This window comes from Miniopterus natalensis, chromosome X, assembly GCF_054644295.1.
Source record: "Miniopterus natalensis isolate mMinNat1 chromosome X, mMinNat1.hap1, whole genome shotgun sequence".
NCBI classification, from domain to species: domain Eukaryota; kingdom Metazoa; phylum Chordata; class Mammalia; order Chiroptera; family Miniopteridae; genus Miniopterus; species Miniopterus natalensis.
This window is the reverse complement of record NC_142103.1, coordinates 93,227,609-93,245,318: the sequence shown is the minus strand read 5'-3', so window position 1 is coordinate 93,245,318 and position 17,710 is coordinate 93,227,609. Positions and strand designations below refer to the sequence as shown.

The 17,710-nt window shown below is 42.8% G+C and overlaps 1 protein-coding gene across 2 annotated transcripts in view; it reads left to right on the top strand.

Moving 5' to 3' along the window:
* Positions 1–17,077, top strand: part of PDK3 (pyruvate dehydrogenase kinase 3) — a 60,236-nt gene extending 43,159 nt beyond the window's left edge. Inside the window, exons 6-12 of one of the 2 annotated variants that reach the window (XM_016209297.2) lie at positions 1,178–1,255; positions 7,807–7,883; positions 9,156–9,257; positions 9,695–9,805; positions 12,718–12,831; positions 14,478–14,609; positions 16,870–17,077. In XM_016209297.2, the coding sequence (XP_016064783.2) occupies positions 1,178–1,255; positions 7,807–7,883; positions 9,156–9,257; positions 9,695–9,805; positions 12,718–12,831; positions 14,478–14,609; positions 16,870–16,887 (632 nt within the window). In that variant the 3' untranslated portion in view covers positions 16,888–17,077. Of the gene's footprint in view, positions 1–1,177; positions 1,256–7,806; positions 7,884–9,155; positions 9,258–9,694; positions 9,806–12,717; positions 12,832–14,477; positions 14,618–16,869 lie in introns of both variants that reach the window. The other variant, XM_016209296.2, reaches the window with a different exon arrangement.
* Positions 17,078–17,710: the final 633 nt, after the last annotated feature.

Below are 17,710 nucleotides of genomic sequence, written 5' to 3'. Positions count from 1 at the left end.
TGAAAACATCATGCTGAGTGAAAGAAGCCAGACTCCAAAGATCACATATTATAAGATTCCACTTTTATGAAACATCCAGAATAAGAAATCTAATGACCCAAAGTAGATCCGTGGTTGCCTAGGGCTGGGGTGGAGGGAGTGACTGTTGCTTACAGAGTTTCTTTTCGGGGCGGTGAAAATATACAGTTGATTGTGGTGGTGGCTGACAACTCAGCAAATACACGAAAAACCATGGAGTTGTATGTACACTTTAAATGGATGACTTGTATAGCATGTCAATAAAGTCTTTTTTTGAAAAGTAAATTATCAGAAGGCTTCAAATTTATTAAACCGAGGAATAGTTATTGACCACCTCACAGGCATATACTAAGTTCTATTTAAGTTATAAAACACGTGTAAGATACAAACCCTGACCTCAAATTTCTTCCAGTTCAAGAGAAAAGGCACATGCGCAGTGGATAATAATGTACTTTTTATTTCTGAAATTGTTCCCCATCTTTTGGGATGGAACCTAAATTCTGCCTTCCAGCTATCTCTGTGATGGCCCCCATCTTCTTACCCTATGTCTTTTTCTCTCTCCTTTCAAAAGCGAACTGTTGCTCCTCAGGCTTTGATGAATATCAGCCCCAACCTGGTTACCTTTAACTAACTTAAAGGACGTTTTAAAGCCACGGTAGCATCTCCAATAACTTAGAGTGTGTGGTTCGTGGAAACCAATTCATTCAGCAAACACTGATGTTTCAATTACAGATAATTGACAAATCTTAAGACTGTCAGCATTATTATCTTTTCAGTTACAGCAAATAACATTTTGCTATAATTTAGTCAGGTTGCATGGTGTTCATAAATATATTCTTGAGTTTATAGATTTACATGAAAAATGCCTTTTAGGAATATTTAAAAGTTAAACAAATGTGTGTTTGGTATAGAGCAGACCATATCATCATTAATGCAGTATTTTGATGTTCTTGTGGTCATTAAAACTTTAAAGAAAGGGAAATTTTGGTTCATAGTATTTCTATTAAAGCCAAAGGTAAAAAAGGCACTAGTTGTTTAATTCTAAATCTCAGGTTAGAAATTGTCCTTGTTTGCTTCTCTATTATGTCTGTCTATGTGTCTGTGTATCTATCTATGTATCTGCTAGTGCAGCAGCTAAACTTTCTTTCTTTCTTTGCAGATGCGTATGAAACCGCCAAGATGTTATGTGAACAGTATTACATGGTCGCTCCAGAGTTGGAAATTGAAGAATTCAATGGTAAAAGAATAATTTTAACCTTAAGTACAAACAAGTTGACCAAAAAACTGATTACACTGGAGCTATATGTCAGCGAAATCCTAAAATTATGCTGATTAAAAAAATCCTTTTTTAAAAAAGACTTTTTTTTTTATTGATTTGAGAGAGAGGAAGGGAGAGAGAGAAGGAGAGAGAGATAGAAACATCAATGATGAGAGAGTCATTTATCGGCTGCCTCCTGCACGCCCCCCACTGGAGATTGAACCCCCAACCTGGGCATGTGCCCTGACCGGGAATCGAGCCCTGACCTCCTGGTTCATAGGTCGACACTCAACCACCGAGCCACACTGGCCAGGCTAAAAAATCTTTTATAGATTTTTCAAACCTTTTCTCTTTCTGTGGTCAACAAGGTATATTGTTGTAAGGAGTTTTTGTATAGGAATGTGTAATCTGTTAGAACTCAAAGTTCTTGGAGCAGAAGTCATCCAGTAGAAAATGCACAAAGGTATGAATAGGCAGTTCTCAAAATAGCAAATGCAAAGAGTCTATAATCCTATGGAAAAGTGTTTAACTTTATTAAAGAAGTACAAACAAAAGCACAGAGAAATGCCGTTTTTGTCTTTCAAAATGGCAATGATTAAAACATTTTATTGCCTCAAATTGGTGCCCAGAAAAATGCTGTCTTGCCAGTACTTACACATTTCTGGTATAAGTTTCAATCGGTGCAGCCTTTCTCAAATGATGCTACCAGTATTCTTTCTCTTTGACCCAGTAAGTTAAATTAGTAATAGTCGTATTCTTTGGTCCAGTAAATTAAAGTTCAGAAAAGTTATTATAAAGAAATAGAGATATGCACAATTGTATGTACAAGAGTGGTGATCACAGTGGTTTCCTTACAGAGAAAAATGAGAAGATCAAGTTCTCTACAACAGGGTATTTAAGTAAATTGTGGGCCACTCATAAGATAGAATACTGTGCAGCCCTTTAAAACAACACTTTAAAAGAGTCTTTTAAACACACACTATAAAAGTTTGTACTAGTGCAAGTTCACTGGGAAATACTTTGAAGGATTTCTAGCACCTAGATAGGGATGACAGCTGTGTGGATAGTGGGGTTAGAGCTGACTTTTATATTAATCGTATGAGTCTGTTTCTGTGTTACTTTTTAAAAAATTTGTAAGTTACCAAAAAAAAGACATATTCATTGTAAAGATACAAACAATACAAAAATATAGAGTAAAAGTGAGTCTCTGCTACTCTCTCGGTCCCATACAGAGCTTTGTTTTTTTACATAAATGGGGTTGAAACTGTTCATGTTCTGTGATGTGTTTCTCACTTCGCTCTGAAGATCTTTGCCTGTATTGTCATTTAGAGATTATCCATAGTGCAGACTGCCATAATGTATTTAATCACTTCCCAGCGAAGGGGTGTGTGTGTGTGTCTGGAGGGTGGGTAAATTTGTGAACACGTGGAAAGTACTTCTGTACGTTAGATTCCTGGAAGTAGAATGACTGAGTCCTAGAGTATGGACATTTACAATGAAAGATAAGCCAAATTCCCTCTCAAAATATATCAAAAAACTGTATTTCTCTTACAATGAGATCGAAATGTGAAAAGACTTCAGGCTGCTGCTGTAGGATATTTGCCCTACATTCTACTAGAAGGCATGGAATCAAAGCTGCTTTCAGAGTCCGTTGGCTTCTCTAAGACCTGTGCCCTGTTTTGCATCACTGCACTGTGAGGACCGAGGGCTTGGCTTGAGCACCCCGAGGGGAAGCACCTAAATATTCTCTCTCTCTTCCTCCTGGCCAGGCGGGGCCTCACCTCACTGTCCCGCCTTCTGTTTGTCAAACATGGAGCTTAAATTCCCAGATACTGACCAGCTGCTCTTTCACACGAGGGGGCCTCGGCCACCGAAGGCCAGAGCGGCACGCGGGCTCCTGCTGCGCCCGGGGACAGCTGTGTCGGCGAGCGCCTTCCAGCGAGGCTGTCGTGCTGGGCAGCGCGCCCCGCCCGAAGAAGAGCTTTATCACTCTTTTTGGCACTGCCTCCTGCCTGATTTTTTAAGCCCTTTTTCCCATCATTAAGATAAACGAATGCTGGTGGTTATAGGCAGCCTCTAGTTTCCTGGTGCTTTTAGTTAATGTATTTATGATTTATAGTTATGATTTCTTGAATGTCAAAGCTCTTTGCAGGCCCAGTTAAAGACTGTGCTTTATCTCTAATAAGCTCCGTGTTAGAGATGCGGGTCCGATGGAGGCTGGTCCTGAACACCTTAAGTAGACGCTGGTGCTTCAGAATGAGAGAGAGTGTGCGTGCCCCCCACAGCGTGATGGCTGTTTGCAGGGCGGGTCGGATCAGATCCAGATACGTGCAGATGTATTTTCAGAGCCTGTGCGAACTAGCATAGCGTCGCCTTGCAGGATGCTCCCGTTGCCCACCGGGCGCCTTTAACAACTGTCAGTGACTGACAGCGCAGCCGCCCTCGCTGTGCACTCAGAAGGGTAAGGCTGCCATTAACCCAAAGAACAGTCCGTTGCCACCTGAGAATGTAAGTTCTGTCAGTGTGACATATCACCTTTTTCCCCCTGAATTTTTGTGTGTTTTTTACTTTTCCAGTGTAGACCCCTGAGAAAGTGGTAAGTAGGGCTATGTAGAACATACCGTGTGAATGCCACACTACTTACCAGTCCTCACCAGAATTCTGAATATTGGGGGCTAGCTAGAGTAAACTTCCTCTGTTATCCTTTCTGTGACACATTTAACAAGAGCCTTAAAAGTAACAGAATTTTATTGACCTCATATGAGGTGTCAAATATTTCTGACTGGCCAGCTGTGGCAACCCCTGTGGGTTCCTCCAAAGACAAGTGGCCATTTCATCACACTTGTTCTCATCTCTCTTGAGAAATCAGTTGGCAAAAATTCAGCAAATATTTCTTTATATATATATATATATATATACACATATATGTATGTATATGTATGTGTATATGTATGTATACATATATGTTTTTATTGATTTCAAAAAGTTCAGGAAGGGAGAGGGAGGGAGAGAAAATCAATGATGAGAGAGTCATTGATCAGCTGCCTCCTGCATGCCCCCTGCTGGGGATGGAGCCCGCAACCCGGGCATGTGCCCTGACCGGGAATCGAACCTCTATCTCTTGGATCCTAGGTTGATGCTCAACCGCTGAGCCACACTGGCTGGGCACAAAGAAACATTTCTAATTGACCTTTTCTGCATCCATAGTATGGTAAGGCAGCAGGGCTCAGGGGAAAGATGGGAGCTTTGTAGCTTAGCCAGGCAGTAGAAATTCTGATTCTAACATTTACACGTGGGCCTTAGACAAGTCACTTCTCGTCTGATAGTCGGCTTCCTCCTCCAGAGGCACACCCTGTGCGCAATAAAAGGATAATGTTTGTAGGGCCTCAAATGTAGCTCCTGGCACGTACTGGGTATTTTAGAAAGGGTGGCTATTGGAAGCCAGGGTTGACTTGGGAAAGATAAGACTTGTATGGTGACTACTTGGCATTTTTCATCATTTCTAGTTTAGTCTTTCCTGTCAAGAGGTTGATTGCTAGCTTTAGGTTTGGTGGGAAACAGAAATTGCAATTCATGCTATGTATATTTTGTCATAAGAGGTTTCATAGAAAGGGTATATATCTACCCTGGGATCGTTGACCTCTAGTTTCTCAATATTGGATACTTTTGTGGATATTTTCAGGCAAATGGTTCTATAAAAAAGTCGAAAAACCGTTACTGGTAGCTCCATTAATACTTCATTAAGTCTTGAGCATGAAAACCCTGGAAAATTTTTTCCATTGACTTTTTAAAATGTACTCTTAGATGGAAAATTCATATTCCATTTGTGTCTTATTTAGAAAGTTAACAAATATCTATTAGGAGCCCACTACAGAAAAGCCACTGGGTCCAGGATTAGGGAAGGGTCATGGACAACACATTTGGCATGGTTTTAGGAGGAAGGAAAGACATTTAAATTATAATGTTCCCAAACAAAAGTACAAGTAATTGAGCAAGTCTTCAGAAGGCTCCTAGAGATTGTTGACTGAACTGGAAAAAAACCCACAATAAAACAATTAAAGGTATTTTAATCTCCCTGAGATTTGGAGTGAAAAGCTTTAATTCAGAAGGCTGTTTATGTTACTAATCATGCCTTTTGGGACAAGATAAACTAAACATTTACTCCTGGAGCTCCGTTAAAATGACGATAATGGAATACGGAGAAAAACAGCAAAGAAACCAGGAGGTTCATCAGTGGACCGCTGATCCCGCCTCCTGCCAGAGGGTACAAGGCGGCAGCACGCCGAGGAACGGGACAGAGCAGGAGAAGCCGCAGAGGCGGCGGCAGCGATGGCGTCTGCTGCCAGCTGTTACCCTGGAGGGCCTCTGGGGGCAGAGCCAGAAGGTGCGAAGGACTGAAGTGGGGAGCGGAAAGGTAGGGTTAGGTGGAAGCTAGTGTAAGGTAGAGCATGGAGGGGCGATGGGGAGCCCTTGACTGCCTGCGCTTCGCCTGCAGCCAGTCACAAGCATTTTCCCCTGGGCAAAGTCCAAACCAGGGGACTTTGCCATGGCCCGAAGGCCACCCCCCTTTCCAGATTCTGGGAGAGAATGATTTTGAATCAGGAATTCTGTACCCAGCCCAACCTTGGACCAAGGGAGTCAGAGGAGTAAGGGTTGAGAAATGTATCTCCCATGCACACCTTGCTGAGGTAGGTTACCTGGTGGGCTTGAGGGTGCGTTTAATAGGAATAGAAGAGACAGTGAAAACATGCTAGAACTTCAGTCAAAAACAATTTGAGGAGGATGGCTCCGCAGCGCGTTTGGAAAGCAGTTGGCTCTAGTCTGAAAAGCCTTTAAGAGTGGAGTAGGTACCGTGCGATAGGATAGGAAGCTGAACGAGCTTAGTGCTATGGGGAGGAAAGCATATGTTTCTTGTCCAGTTAGCCAAGAGAAAGGGTAGTTAGAAGCTCCGGGAAGTACATAAAACTGCATCTGAAAGACGTGGTCCAAATATTCCGGCGACTTAAAAGGGGTGGTCTGATTTTGAGCAGGTGGGGGACAATGACAAGAATCCACTTCACCTGGAGACTGAACCTTCCTCAAGTGATGCGCGAGTCATGTCATTGGATGCACAGGGAAGGAAATGTTGTGGCTGCTCTGCAGTGATCAGCGTTTACCTAGTTATGATGTTACCTACACTGTAGGCAAAGTACAGGAGAGTTCCTTAGGGTCACAAAATAGAAGGTAACTATCAGCCAAAGGACTAAAGAAAAACTAGTAATGAGTGGCTGCCCCTAGGCGCAGTCTCCGGGGCGAGATGGGAAAGGGGGGAGGGACTTGTCCTTTTCTTCTTTTTAACAAACTTTAAAATCATTTCTATATATTACCTTAATAATTTTAAAAGTAACTGATCATCAAAGGATTTAGAATCAAAAGCACCTCTTCTGCCCGGCCAGTGTGGCTAAGTGGTTCAGCATCAACCTGGTCAGGGCACATGCCCAAGTTTCAGGCTCGATCCCCAGCAGGGGGCGTGCAGGAGGCAGCCGATCAATGACTCTCTTTTATCATTGATATTCTCTCTCTCCCTCTCCCTTCCTCTCTCAAATCAATAAAAACATTTAACAACAACAACAACAACAACACCTCTTCTGCTATGGTGGGCAAGTCACATAGCCTCTGCAAAACCTGTGTCCTCACTAATAATAAAGCCACCCACCCCTTGAGCCACACAGTGTTGCTATGAGGATTCAATTGGGTAATGCATGGTCAAGCTCTTTGTAAACTGCTAAGAACCAAACGCATGTTCTCTCTATACTGTTAATCATGTTCTTTATTAGAGGAAGTGCTTAGGTTGCAATTATAACATGGGTGACTGTCTGTGTTCTACTTGAGAAAGTTCGCATGGTTTTGGTCTCGAGTGATTTCAGGTCACGAGGACTACACTTTCTAGTTCTTCGTGCTTGACAATGGAATTTGATATTTCTCAGATTTCCCCCAGAAAATCTCTGACACAAGGAGAAAGCACTGTAGGTCTCAGCGGGGTGTGGGGGGAGGGGGGTGCTAGCTGCTAGTAGAAAAAAGTTAGTGAACCTTACATTCTACTCTATAATGTGCCTTGTTTGTCATCATTTAACATTGCTGTTTAGTCCAATTCACCAAAAAGATGGGCCCCTGTTCCTCTGTGGCTTCACATTCCCCCTGCTGACCGCTGCTGCCTCCCACTATGAGAAGCACCGGGCGGTATTCGGGTGGCCTCTCTAATGCTCCGAACAGTATGACGTGGGTGATGATGCCCCAATTTCACTCAACTAAGTTCCAAAGCAACTGATTACTTTGCTCAGGGACACATAGCTGGTAAGTAAAAGAACTGGATCCCGCCCCAAAGTTGCTGGGCCCCCGGAAGCATTTGCTCGGCCCTGCCTTTGGAGTGGAAGCCTAAACGAGGCCTTTGTGGAGTTCAGTTTTCATGTGCTCGGAAAATAGAATGCAAACATGTTGCCTTTCTCTGAGTTCCTGCCCTTATTCATCCCCGGTTTTGTCTCTGTTTTCAGCCAAAGCCCCAGGCAAACCCATTCAGGTAGTTTATGTGCCCTCGCATCTGTTTCACATGCTGTTTGAGCTGTTTAAGGTGAGTGGAATTTAACATGGACAGGAGCCTTTATTTGAAATCACTTTGATTCGGGGCATAATGGGTTCATTAGATTAGCATAAGAAAAAGGTTTTGCATAACCTTTTTTTCAAATTCTATTTCTGATATCCTGTGGGTTTTATAATTTGTACACTGGGAGACGACAAATGGCCGTGTACAGTGTAGTTTGCGTGAATATTAGTACATATTGATTTTGAAGCTTAATTGTACTTCAGTGATTTGATGTAAAATCCATACTGTTTTTCCTTCAGTTAGGAGATTAGAGATGCTTTTTAGTTTCCAAACCTGGCAAGGCTCTATTGATGGTAGCCAGATCAAAATAATAAAAAACATTTTTACTCATATTTATGCTTCTGAACATTAACCTTGCTGGTGCGTTAGTAGTCGGTCTAGTCCTGGGAGCTGCCGTAACCCTTCTACATATTGGAGCCCATTCAGAAGATCTGACAGAGGCAGAGGAGAGAGATGCTGGAGGGCTAGGCCAAGAAGGACCCCCGCACACACACAAGAGTCATTAGACTCTGTCCCGCGGAAGCTGTTGCTTTTGTTAACCGGTAGCTAACAGCATCTACAGTAGCAGGATTACAGGCACAAGGCGCTTGGGCTAGAATTTCCCTTCTTCCGATATGTGCGAAACCCTAAATTGAACACCTGAGAATCAGTAACGCTGATTTGCTTCCCACAGTGACACTGTGATGTAGCACTTGGAGGCTGAGATGGGCGTTCAGTTGTGAACTTGCTCACCGGCTGTGGCTTTTTCAGAACTTCTTTCCCACTGACGGGCCTTCTGCTTTTTCTCCCAGCCAAGTGGTTAATTTCTGGCGGAGCGGGTTTCTCGCCGCCTTTAGAGGGAAGGGGTTCTGTAGCTGCAGACCCATGGGTAGGGTTTCAGGCGCACCGGTGAGCCCCTGCGGCCCCCTTACATGGGATACAAACACTCGTCTTGGTTGAGAGTTGAATGGTTTGAACACCCTAAAGCCAAACAAAAAGGAAAAAGGAAGTAATGAATAGATGTGGCAGATGGGCCTCAAACTGGATGAAAAACAAGGCATCAGGAAGTGAGTGTTTCCTTGATCCAAGTGCACATTTAGCTCAATTCTTTAGAGGGGGAAAAACACACCGTATAAATACTGCTAATATTTCCCCCACAAAAGAAGTGTGCATAAGTAATCTCATCTCGTGCGAGTTTCTTTTTTTAAACTGTGGTTTGTGAGTCAGTGGTTTGCTAAAGAAAAGGTCTTATTATTTCAGAACTCCATGAGAGCAACAGTCGAACTGTACGAAGATAGGAAAGAGGCCCACCCAGCGGTTAAAACCCTCGTTACTCTGGGCAAAGAAGACTTGTCTATTAAGGTACCTGCTTTATTTGCACATATGCTTTAATTGTCAATTCATTTCATAGTATGAGGCACTGAGGAATCAGAGGGAAGGGCCGAAACTGACATGTACTGAACGTTGGATTTGTAAGCACTGCGTTAGATCTTTGGCTTAAGTTAGCTCATTTAACTTCATCAGCACCCTGTTTCTCAGGGAGCAAAAACGGAGTCTCAAACCCATGCCTGTGGGCTCCCACGGCACTTTTCTGCCTCCTTTTTTTTACACTGTTCATGAAGGGACCATATTTCATTGGGGGTTTAAAGCCCGTGTACGTTTTAGAGTAATCTCATATGGATGGACTTTATTTAATAAACTTGTTGCCAAAAGTGAAATAAAATTAAAAAAAACAAACAAACTTGTTGCCTCGTATTAAGTATAGAATGGCTCCTCCTCTTCTTTCTCCCCCATTACAGATCAGTGACTTAGGTGGTGGCGTCCCCCTCCGAAAAATAGATCGTCTTTTTAACTACATGTATTCAACTGCTCCCAGACCAAGCCTGGAGCCTACAAGAGCTGCCCCTCTGGTAAGCGTCTTAAGCTGCTGCTTCTGGAAAGACCCTTAACGTGAGCAGGGACTCTGATGGGGCTGGGCGTGAGCCTTGTTGCATTGGAACGTTTCCTGCGTGGTTTGGAGGAGGGAGAATTTTATGTCACCGCTACTTCTTTGTGAATCCTTTGGACTTCGATTTCTTCTCTGATTTGTGTCTGAGACACACTCAGAGCTCAGTGCCACACTCAGAGCTCAGTGCCTTACTCCCAGATGCAGAGAAAAGGCATTTCCCCTGTGGTTACGAGTGCTCCAGGAGTGCCATTTACCGCCCGGGGCTACCCTTGGAGGGGGTGGAAGTTCAGACCCGGGTGAGCAAAGGAACAGCGCAGGGTGCCTGGCTGCAGCGTGGTCCTGGCACTTTGGCGTGCGTGCCCTAGACGGCCAAATCACCCCGGGCCCTTGAACTTCCCTGCCAAATTTGTTTATATAATTAAAATGTTAAATTGTGAACACATTCCATTTTTTATATTAAATAACATAAGCAGGAAACGTATAGGTGGCGTATGCATTTTCCGAGCCCTTTCTGTCTCACTCTGGAAATAACCTTCAGCCCTATTAAGTCAGTGAGAAAAGCCTGGTTACCATGGCAGCATTGAGATCCTGGTAGGGCCACACTTTCTTCCCCTGCTGAGTGTTTCTAATTGACAAACAACAATTGAACCCTTTGTCATTAAACACAGCAACATCTATCAGTCTGCAACATGGTTCAGGGTATAAATTAAGCTTCATTTTCAAGTCCTACCTGACGGGTAAGCACGTAAGATTATATTTTATTTGTATGAATAAAATCTAACACTCTGCATTGTTTATTCGAGACAGAGTTTATTAACTCAGCATGTTGAAAACAGAGAGGGAGTCACGTCAGATTCAAGAAAATTCACGAAAGATCAATTTTGAAAGGCATTGCCTTGACCAGGCTCTGGTACCTACTTAAATAAATGTCAAAAGGAGGAAAAAGCCCAGCCGGCTTGGCTCAGCAGTGGAGTATCAGCCTATGATCCGGGAGATCGAGGTTCGATTCCCGGTCAGGGCACAAGCCCGGGTTGCGGCCTCGATCCCCAGCAGGGGGCGTGCAGGAGGCAGCTGATCAATGACTCTATCATTGATGTTTCTCTCTCCCTCTCCCTTCCTCTCTCTGAAATCAATAAAAACATATTTTTAAAAAAGGGGGGGACCCACTATGAGCAAATCTAGAGTCTTTCCCAGTTATTTAAAAAGAATATAGTTAGACTATTCCAGGTGTCAAAATAGCATCCTGGGGATAGCTGTTATGTCCTAGTTATTTGTTAGTGAAACTGAACACAGGAAGTAAGAGACCTTAAGAAATATCTGTGTGCGCCCTCCCATTTTCCAGGTGAGGCAAGAAGCTTAGTACCTTGCCCAAAGTCACCGAGCTGGCCCGGCACTGGCCATGTCTGCGTTCTTTCCCGTGTACCTGTGGCCTCTCCTTGGGAGGAAATGTGCCCACTGACGTCCCTCCCAGTTAGTAACTGCCTCGGCTTTAAAGGGGCCTGTGGGCCTGCACTGCTAGAAAACCTAATGTCCTCACCAAGCACCCTACTGTGTTCCAGCTCCGTGATGCCACACACGCACTTCTTTCTCAGAAATGCCCTCCTAGGCAGCCCCTGTTGATCTTTTGGCATCCTGGGAAAGCTTTCTGAACCTCCTCGCATCAGGACTGCGCTGGCCCCGGGCGTCCTCGGCGGGTCCCCACAGACCCGAGGAGGGTCTGGGCCGTGCTGGAAGGACAAGGCTGATGGCCTCCGCCGCTTCCTGGAGTGCGCTGGTTTTTCCGCTGTGGTGATCTCAGTCACCATTATGGATATTTTGTCTTCCCTGCTGGCCATGTTGCCCTTAAATGACAGGGTTCACTCCTCTGTCACACCCAGCCCCTTGAGTTGGGCCTACCCTGAGGAAGAAATCTAGGAAAGAGTGTAGAAATCCATGTAACTTGGTAGAATTGCTGTTCTGTAGTAGCTATAATAGCAATTTCCATATATTTAGTTTCATTACGTCTTATGACATAAGTTTTTTATTATTATTATTACGTTTTCCGATGAGCAGACAGTCTCACAGAGGTGCAGTGAATTGCTCAGACTTGCACGAAAGGCAGGTTTCAGCGTAGGTGTATCTGAGCCTAAAGCCCGTGCGGCTGCCGCTCGGAGTGCGTTACCCGCCGCCTCCTTTGTTACCCGTGGCAGTGGGCTTACTCGGAGGGACCCAAGCTTGCGGTTCAGCCTCTCCCCCTCCCCCAGCATTGCTGACGTCACTCTCAGTTCTTGTTAATACCCGAGACACCCCCCCCCCCAACAACCTGTTACTGGCAGGCAGGGTTCTACGATGCAGAGATATAGGCAGGTACTGGAATTCTTTTCTTGTCTCTAAAAATACGTAGACTGCCACATATCCGTACCTTGTGGTGTTCCCAGAACCTTAGGAAGTGGCCGCTCAGAAGTTGTTTTCTTTTCAGTGCGTAGCCTTGGTCCGGGTAGGTTTGCACTACTGTGCTGTTTAATTTCATTCTCTCTCCACAGAGCAAGGGGATCTGATAATGAAACTTCGGAGTGACGTGGTTTTAGTTTTGTTGCCAGTTCAAATTCCACTTGATCTGGGGATTTGCTTTAAAAAATGTGCTTTCAAGTGCTAAGAAAGCCTTAGTCAAAAATTGCAGTATTTCTGTTATTTTCCATGCCTATGAGAAGTGTTTTTATGGAGTGCAAATAAATTGTTCGCCACAGATGAGCATATACATCATGTAGAGGTTGAATCAATAGTTTGTTTTCTTTAAATCCGAATCAAGAATTTATTTTAATCTTGAACGATCCTCATACCAAACGTGTTAGCAAGTGTGCCTGTCTCACTGAATTCATTTTCTTTCCTCTGTAGGCTGGATTTGGCTATGGCTTGCCAATTTCTCGCCTGTATGCTAGATATTTCCAAGGAGATCTGAAACTGTATTCTATGGAAGGCGTGGGTACAGATGCTGTAATTTATTTGAAGGTACTGCATTTTGTTTCTGTTAGTATGAAGGCATCTATGCTTTCAAGCTATAAGTTCTAATAACTAATAGATAATAGACCATAGCACCTATCATCTCATATTCAGTTCAGTTTTACTTCAGTTTTATGTGAAAATCATGTTATGTCCCACCCTTAATTTTCTACTCAGATATAGCAAAATATGAAATATGGAGCTATAAGGAGTAAAGTAATTGATTTTTAAAACCATAATTCAAAGTTGTGGTTTTCAAAAGATTGAAAGGCTTCATCTAGAAAGAGCCAGATGATCATAACCTGGAGTCTTAAATGTAAGTCACGAAACCATAAAAATCCTGGAAGAAAACATAGGCAGTAAAGTCCCAGACATCCCACGTAGTGGACTTTTCACTGATCCATCTCCTAGGGCAAGAGAAACAAAGGAAAAAATAAACATATGGGACTACATCAAACTAAAAAGCTTCTGCACAGCGAAAGAAAACAGCCTCAAAATACAAAGGAACCCCATGGTCTGGGAAAACATATTTGCCAAGGATGAATCTGATAAGGGGCTAACTTCCAAAGTGTACAAAGAACTCATAGCACTCAGCAAGAGGTAGTCTTTTGCTTTAAAAACTTGCTGGCTTTCCCAGTGTCCCAAGAGTTCAGTGATCATAACATGGTTATAAAAAAGGCTGATCTAGTAACAAGGTTCTCTAACACAGGCTTTCTCATTCGTTGGTGCTGTTAGACTTTTCTTCATTTCTAAACTCTAGAATATGCGATGTTATTTTTTGAGTAGGTAACATAGGCACATACTACAAACTTCGAATGCTACAAAAGGGAAAAGTCTCTCCCCCTCTGGCCTAAGTCACCCTGTTCTGTTTCCCAGACGTAACCACAGGTGCCAACTTCTCGTGGATCCTCTTGGAAAAATGTAATTTTTTCATACAAATGATTATTTCAGCACTTTCTTTTTTTTTTTTTTTTTTTTACTTTCTAGTATATCTTGGAGATCTTTACATATGTGTAATATATTACATCCTAACTTAACCAGTTATTTGGAGTGTTTATCTTAATGCCAGTGCATTCGAATGGCGTGATATTTGATAACACTTTATGAGTTATGTTTGTAAATCTAGTATGTATGAGACCTTATTTCTTTCTGGGCCCTTTGGGAGAACAGGTGCCCAGTGAACAACAGTGCTTGGTCTAAGACCATATAGTCAAAAGTGTCTCAAAGCATTATTAACTGGATTCAAATGCTCTTTATTCTGGTCAGTACTGGCTTTGAATGAGTGGATGTTTTTATTCCTTTCAAAAAGCTTTCATTTCACCCTGGCTGGTGTGGCTCAGTGGTCGGAGCGTTGGCCTGCGGACTGAAGGGTCCCAGGTTTGATTTCAGCCAAGGGCACATACTTCGGTTGCAGGCTTCGTGCAGGAGGCAACCAATCGATACCTCTCACATCGATGCTTCTCTCTCTCTCTCTCTCTCTCTCTCTGAAAAGCAATGGGGGGAAAATATCCTCGTGTGAGGATTAAAAAAGAAATTTTAATATAATTAAAAAAATATGCATTAAGGTTTGTAATGTTTTAAATACTAAAATTTGGACTCGTATTTCATGTGAGACAAATGACACTGTGGCCCTTTGGTGTGTATTCTTTCATTAGGCTCTTTCGAGTGAATCCTTCGAGAGGCTTCCAGTGTTCAATAAGTCAGCTTGGCGCCACTACAAGACCACACCTGAAGCCGATGATTGGAGCAACCCCAGCAGAGAGCCCAGAGACGCTTCTAAATACAAGGCAAAACAGTAATAGTTTACTTCCCTTTCTATTCTGGAGTATCTGATTTTCCCCAGAATGTGCCAGTCAGACAATTGATACTTCCAGCTAGATCTTCTTTGTGGTTTTATCACTGGAAAAGCAAAGCGAGCCCTGGCCGGTGTGGCTGTTGGTTGGGCATCGTCCGTGCACCGAGCGGTTGCCTGTTCGATTCCCAGTCAGGGCACATGCCTGGGTTGCGGGCTCCGCGCAGGAGGCAGCCGATCTATGTTTCTCACTCACATCGATGTTTCTCTCTCTCTCTCTCCCTCTCCCTCTCCCTTCCTCTGTCTCTAAAATCAATAAAAACATTTAAAAAAAAGAAAAGCAGAGTGATCCCTAAAGAAATATTGGAGCAGCTTTCTCACCCCAGACAGAAAAGAGAGCAAGAATTGGGTAACCAGAGGAGCCCTTCAAATAGAGGCCCTGCGCTTCCAGGAGCCCTTGCACTGTGGAGGTCTCAGCAGTTAGTGGTTTATCCTGCCATGAATTATATTTAAAAAGTGATTGAGTTGGCAGTTTATCATCATCTACAGAGCCTGACAGAAAAAAAGTTAGGGAAATTCTGTGGGTTGAAACTGAAAAAATAAAGAAGTTAAAATTATCAATCAGGATAAACAAAATGTGGTATATCCACACAGTGGAATATTATTATTCACCCTTTAAAAGGAATGAAGTTCTGACACACAGATAAACCTGAAATCATTATGCTAAGTGAAATAAGCCAGACCCCAAAGGACAAATACTACATGATTGCACTTATATGAGTTACCTAGTGTAGTCAGATTCATAGAAATGGAAATTAGAATGGTGGTTGCCAGTGCAGGGGGGATGGGGAGTAGTTTAATGGGGAGAGAGCTTCAGTTGGGAAAGATGAGAACGTTCTGGAGATCAGTTGCACAACAGTGTGAATGCACTGAACACTACTGAACCGGACGCTTAAAAAGAACCAATCATGTTGATACTTTTTATTCAAATTGAACATTGCAGTGTTTCTCCCTAATATAGTTTAAGTATATATTTCTTCTTACCCTGAAAACTTTGTCTTAACATAAGGCAACAGGAAGGTGTTTGTCTGCAGATATAGTTTATATAGCTTTGTACTTTTGTACCATTATGGTAGCATTGGTCTTTCTGGTGAGGGATATAAAGGGTATCTATACTGACATATTATTTTTTTCGATGGAAGTATTGTGATGGACCTCTGAGCAATATTGTGGGACTGGTCACTTACCTCAAATGATGACATTTAGAGGAGCTTGGTTTGTGCATGTGAGTGCAAGCACACACGTGGGCATGCATGTGTATACACACACACACACGTGGGCATGCATGTGCACGCACACACACACACACACACCCGGCCAAGATTAAGCTAAATCACCTTGAAACACCTGGATCTGTTTCCCTTGATTCCATTTTCAGTCTGTATGTTAGCCAAGTAGCATGTTGGGCATCCATGTAACGAATTAATTCAAACCATTGCTCTGATGGGCGAGTTGTTTGGGTGGTACAGAAGCAGTTTTTAGAAATGATAACGTCCATTTGGATTGTAAAAAGATGGCTTTAATCGAATATTGTTTTAAAGGCAATTTTAAAACTAAATAGTTTAGCAGGTTGTATACTAATTTAGTATGAGTCTTAATTTTTAATATAGTGTTAGACTAACATATTTGAGCCAAAAGCAATTTTTAAAATTCTAAAATGGTTAGCCCAACAATTAAAATTGTTCAGTTATACAAGTAGGATAATTGGTGTTGGTCTTTGGAAACTATTTAGTAAGTATGGTAAATTCACTAGGTGAATGAGAAGTTCTAAGAAAACTTATTCTCTAATCAGATTTTTAACAACAGTTTTATTGAGATGTAATTCATATACCATAAAATTCATCTGTTTAAAGTGTACGATTCAGTGGTATTTAGTGTTTCACAGAGTTGTGTGACCCTCACGCTATCTAATTTTAGAACATTTTCATCCCCCCAGAAAGAACCCCTGCACCTGTTAGCAGTCATTCCTCATTTCTAATCAGGTTTTTGCCTGAGAGTAAAGAACTGTTTTAAAGTATATATAAGTAATTAAATGGTAATTCTTTTGCTGCAGTAACCATAGGGAATGATTCTGAGATAAGGCAAGGGGTCTTTGAATTACCACCATAACTGAATACTTTGAGTAAGTCTTGGTTGAAATAGAGAAGCTTATACTCCTGAACTCACTATGGATATTCCCGTTATTTTCTTTGTAGAGACAAGATCAAGACTAATAGAACTTTCTAGAGAACTGAATGCTTTGGTCCTCTCTGTGAAGAAAGATCATCTTCTGCAAGTCAACCTCTGAACTCCTTTCCTCTGCCAACTCTGAGCGTGACACCGTAGTTTTTCCAGTACTGGACCTTTTTCAGAGAAACTGTCATGTAGCTACTTCAGACCTTCCAACTAAAGTAGTAAACTGCGTACCTTTTCCTTGTATGTTGTGATTTGGTTGGTGCCTGTCATAGGAGAGCACAGAGCCTCGGGGCGCTCTTGTGTCCTCATGCCTCTCTCCTCATTGTCATAGAGTCCAGTGTCTACAGTGTCCCCGGGGTCCTAAGCTCCTTCCTCATTCCACATACAGCAGATCTGTACTGTTGCGCTTGGTGACCAAATACCATGTTTGTCCCAAACCACCGACTGAGGCCTGGGGAGCCTGGGACTGAAGCCGTCAGCTGAGCGCCTTGATTCAGCCCCAGGGCCCCCCTCCCTCACGCCCCCCTCCTCGCTCTCTGAGAGTCTGGCCTTCTGCCATCTGCTTGTGTTCTCATTGTGAGGTGCGTGTACTTTTGCATTCCGTCTTCAATGCATTGGTTTATTTTTAAATTCACTTGTATACCTCTCTTCTGTCCATTAAACCATTCTAAAAGTTGTCTTGGGATTTTTCACTTAACTGCTTGGTTTCAAAGATGTTAAGTGAAAACTACCTTCTGGCCACTGTCAAGTTTGTAAAGAGCAGGATGTGGAGCTCTTATGCTTGTGTAGACTCTTTACTAATCTAACACTTCCTTTGTCATGTGATATTCCTTCGTGGTTTTCTAAGGAATTGCAGGTCCT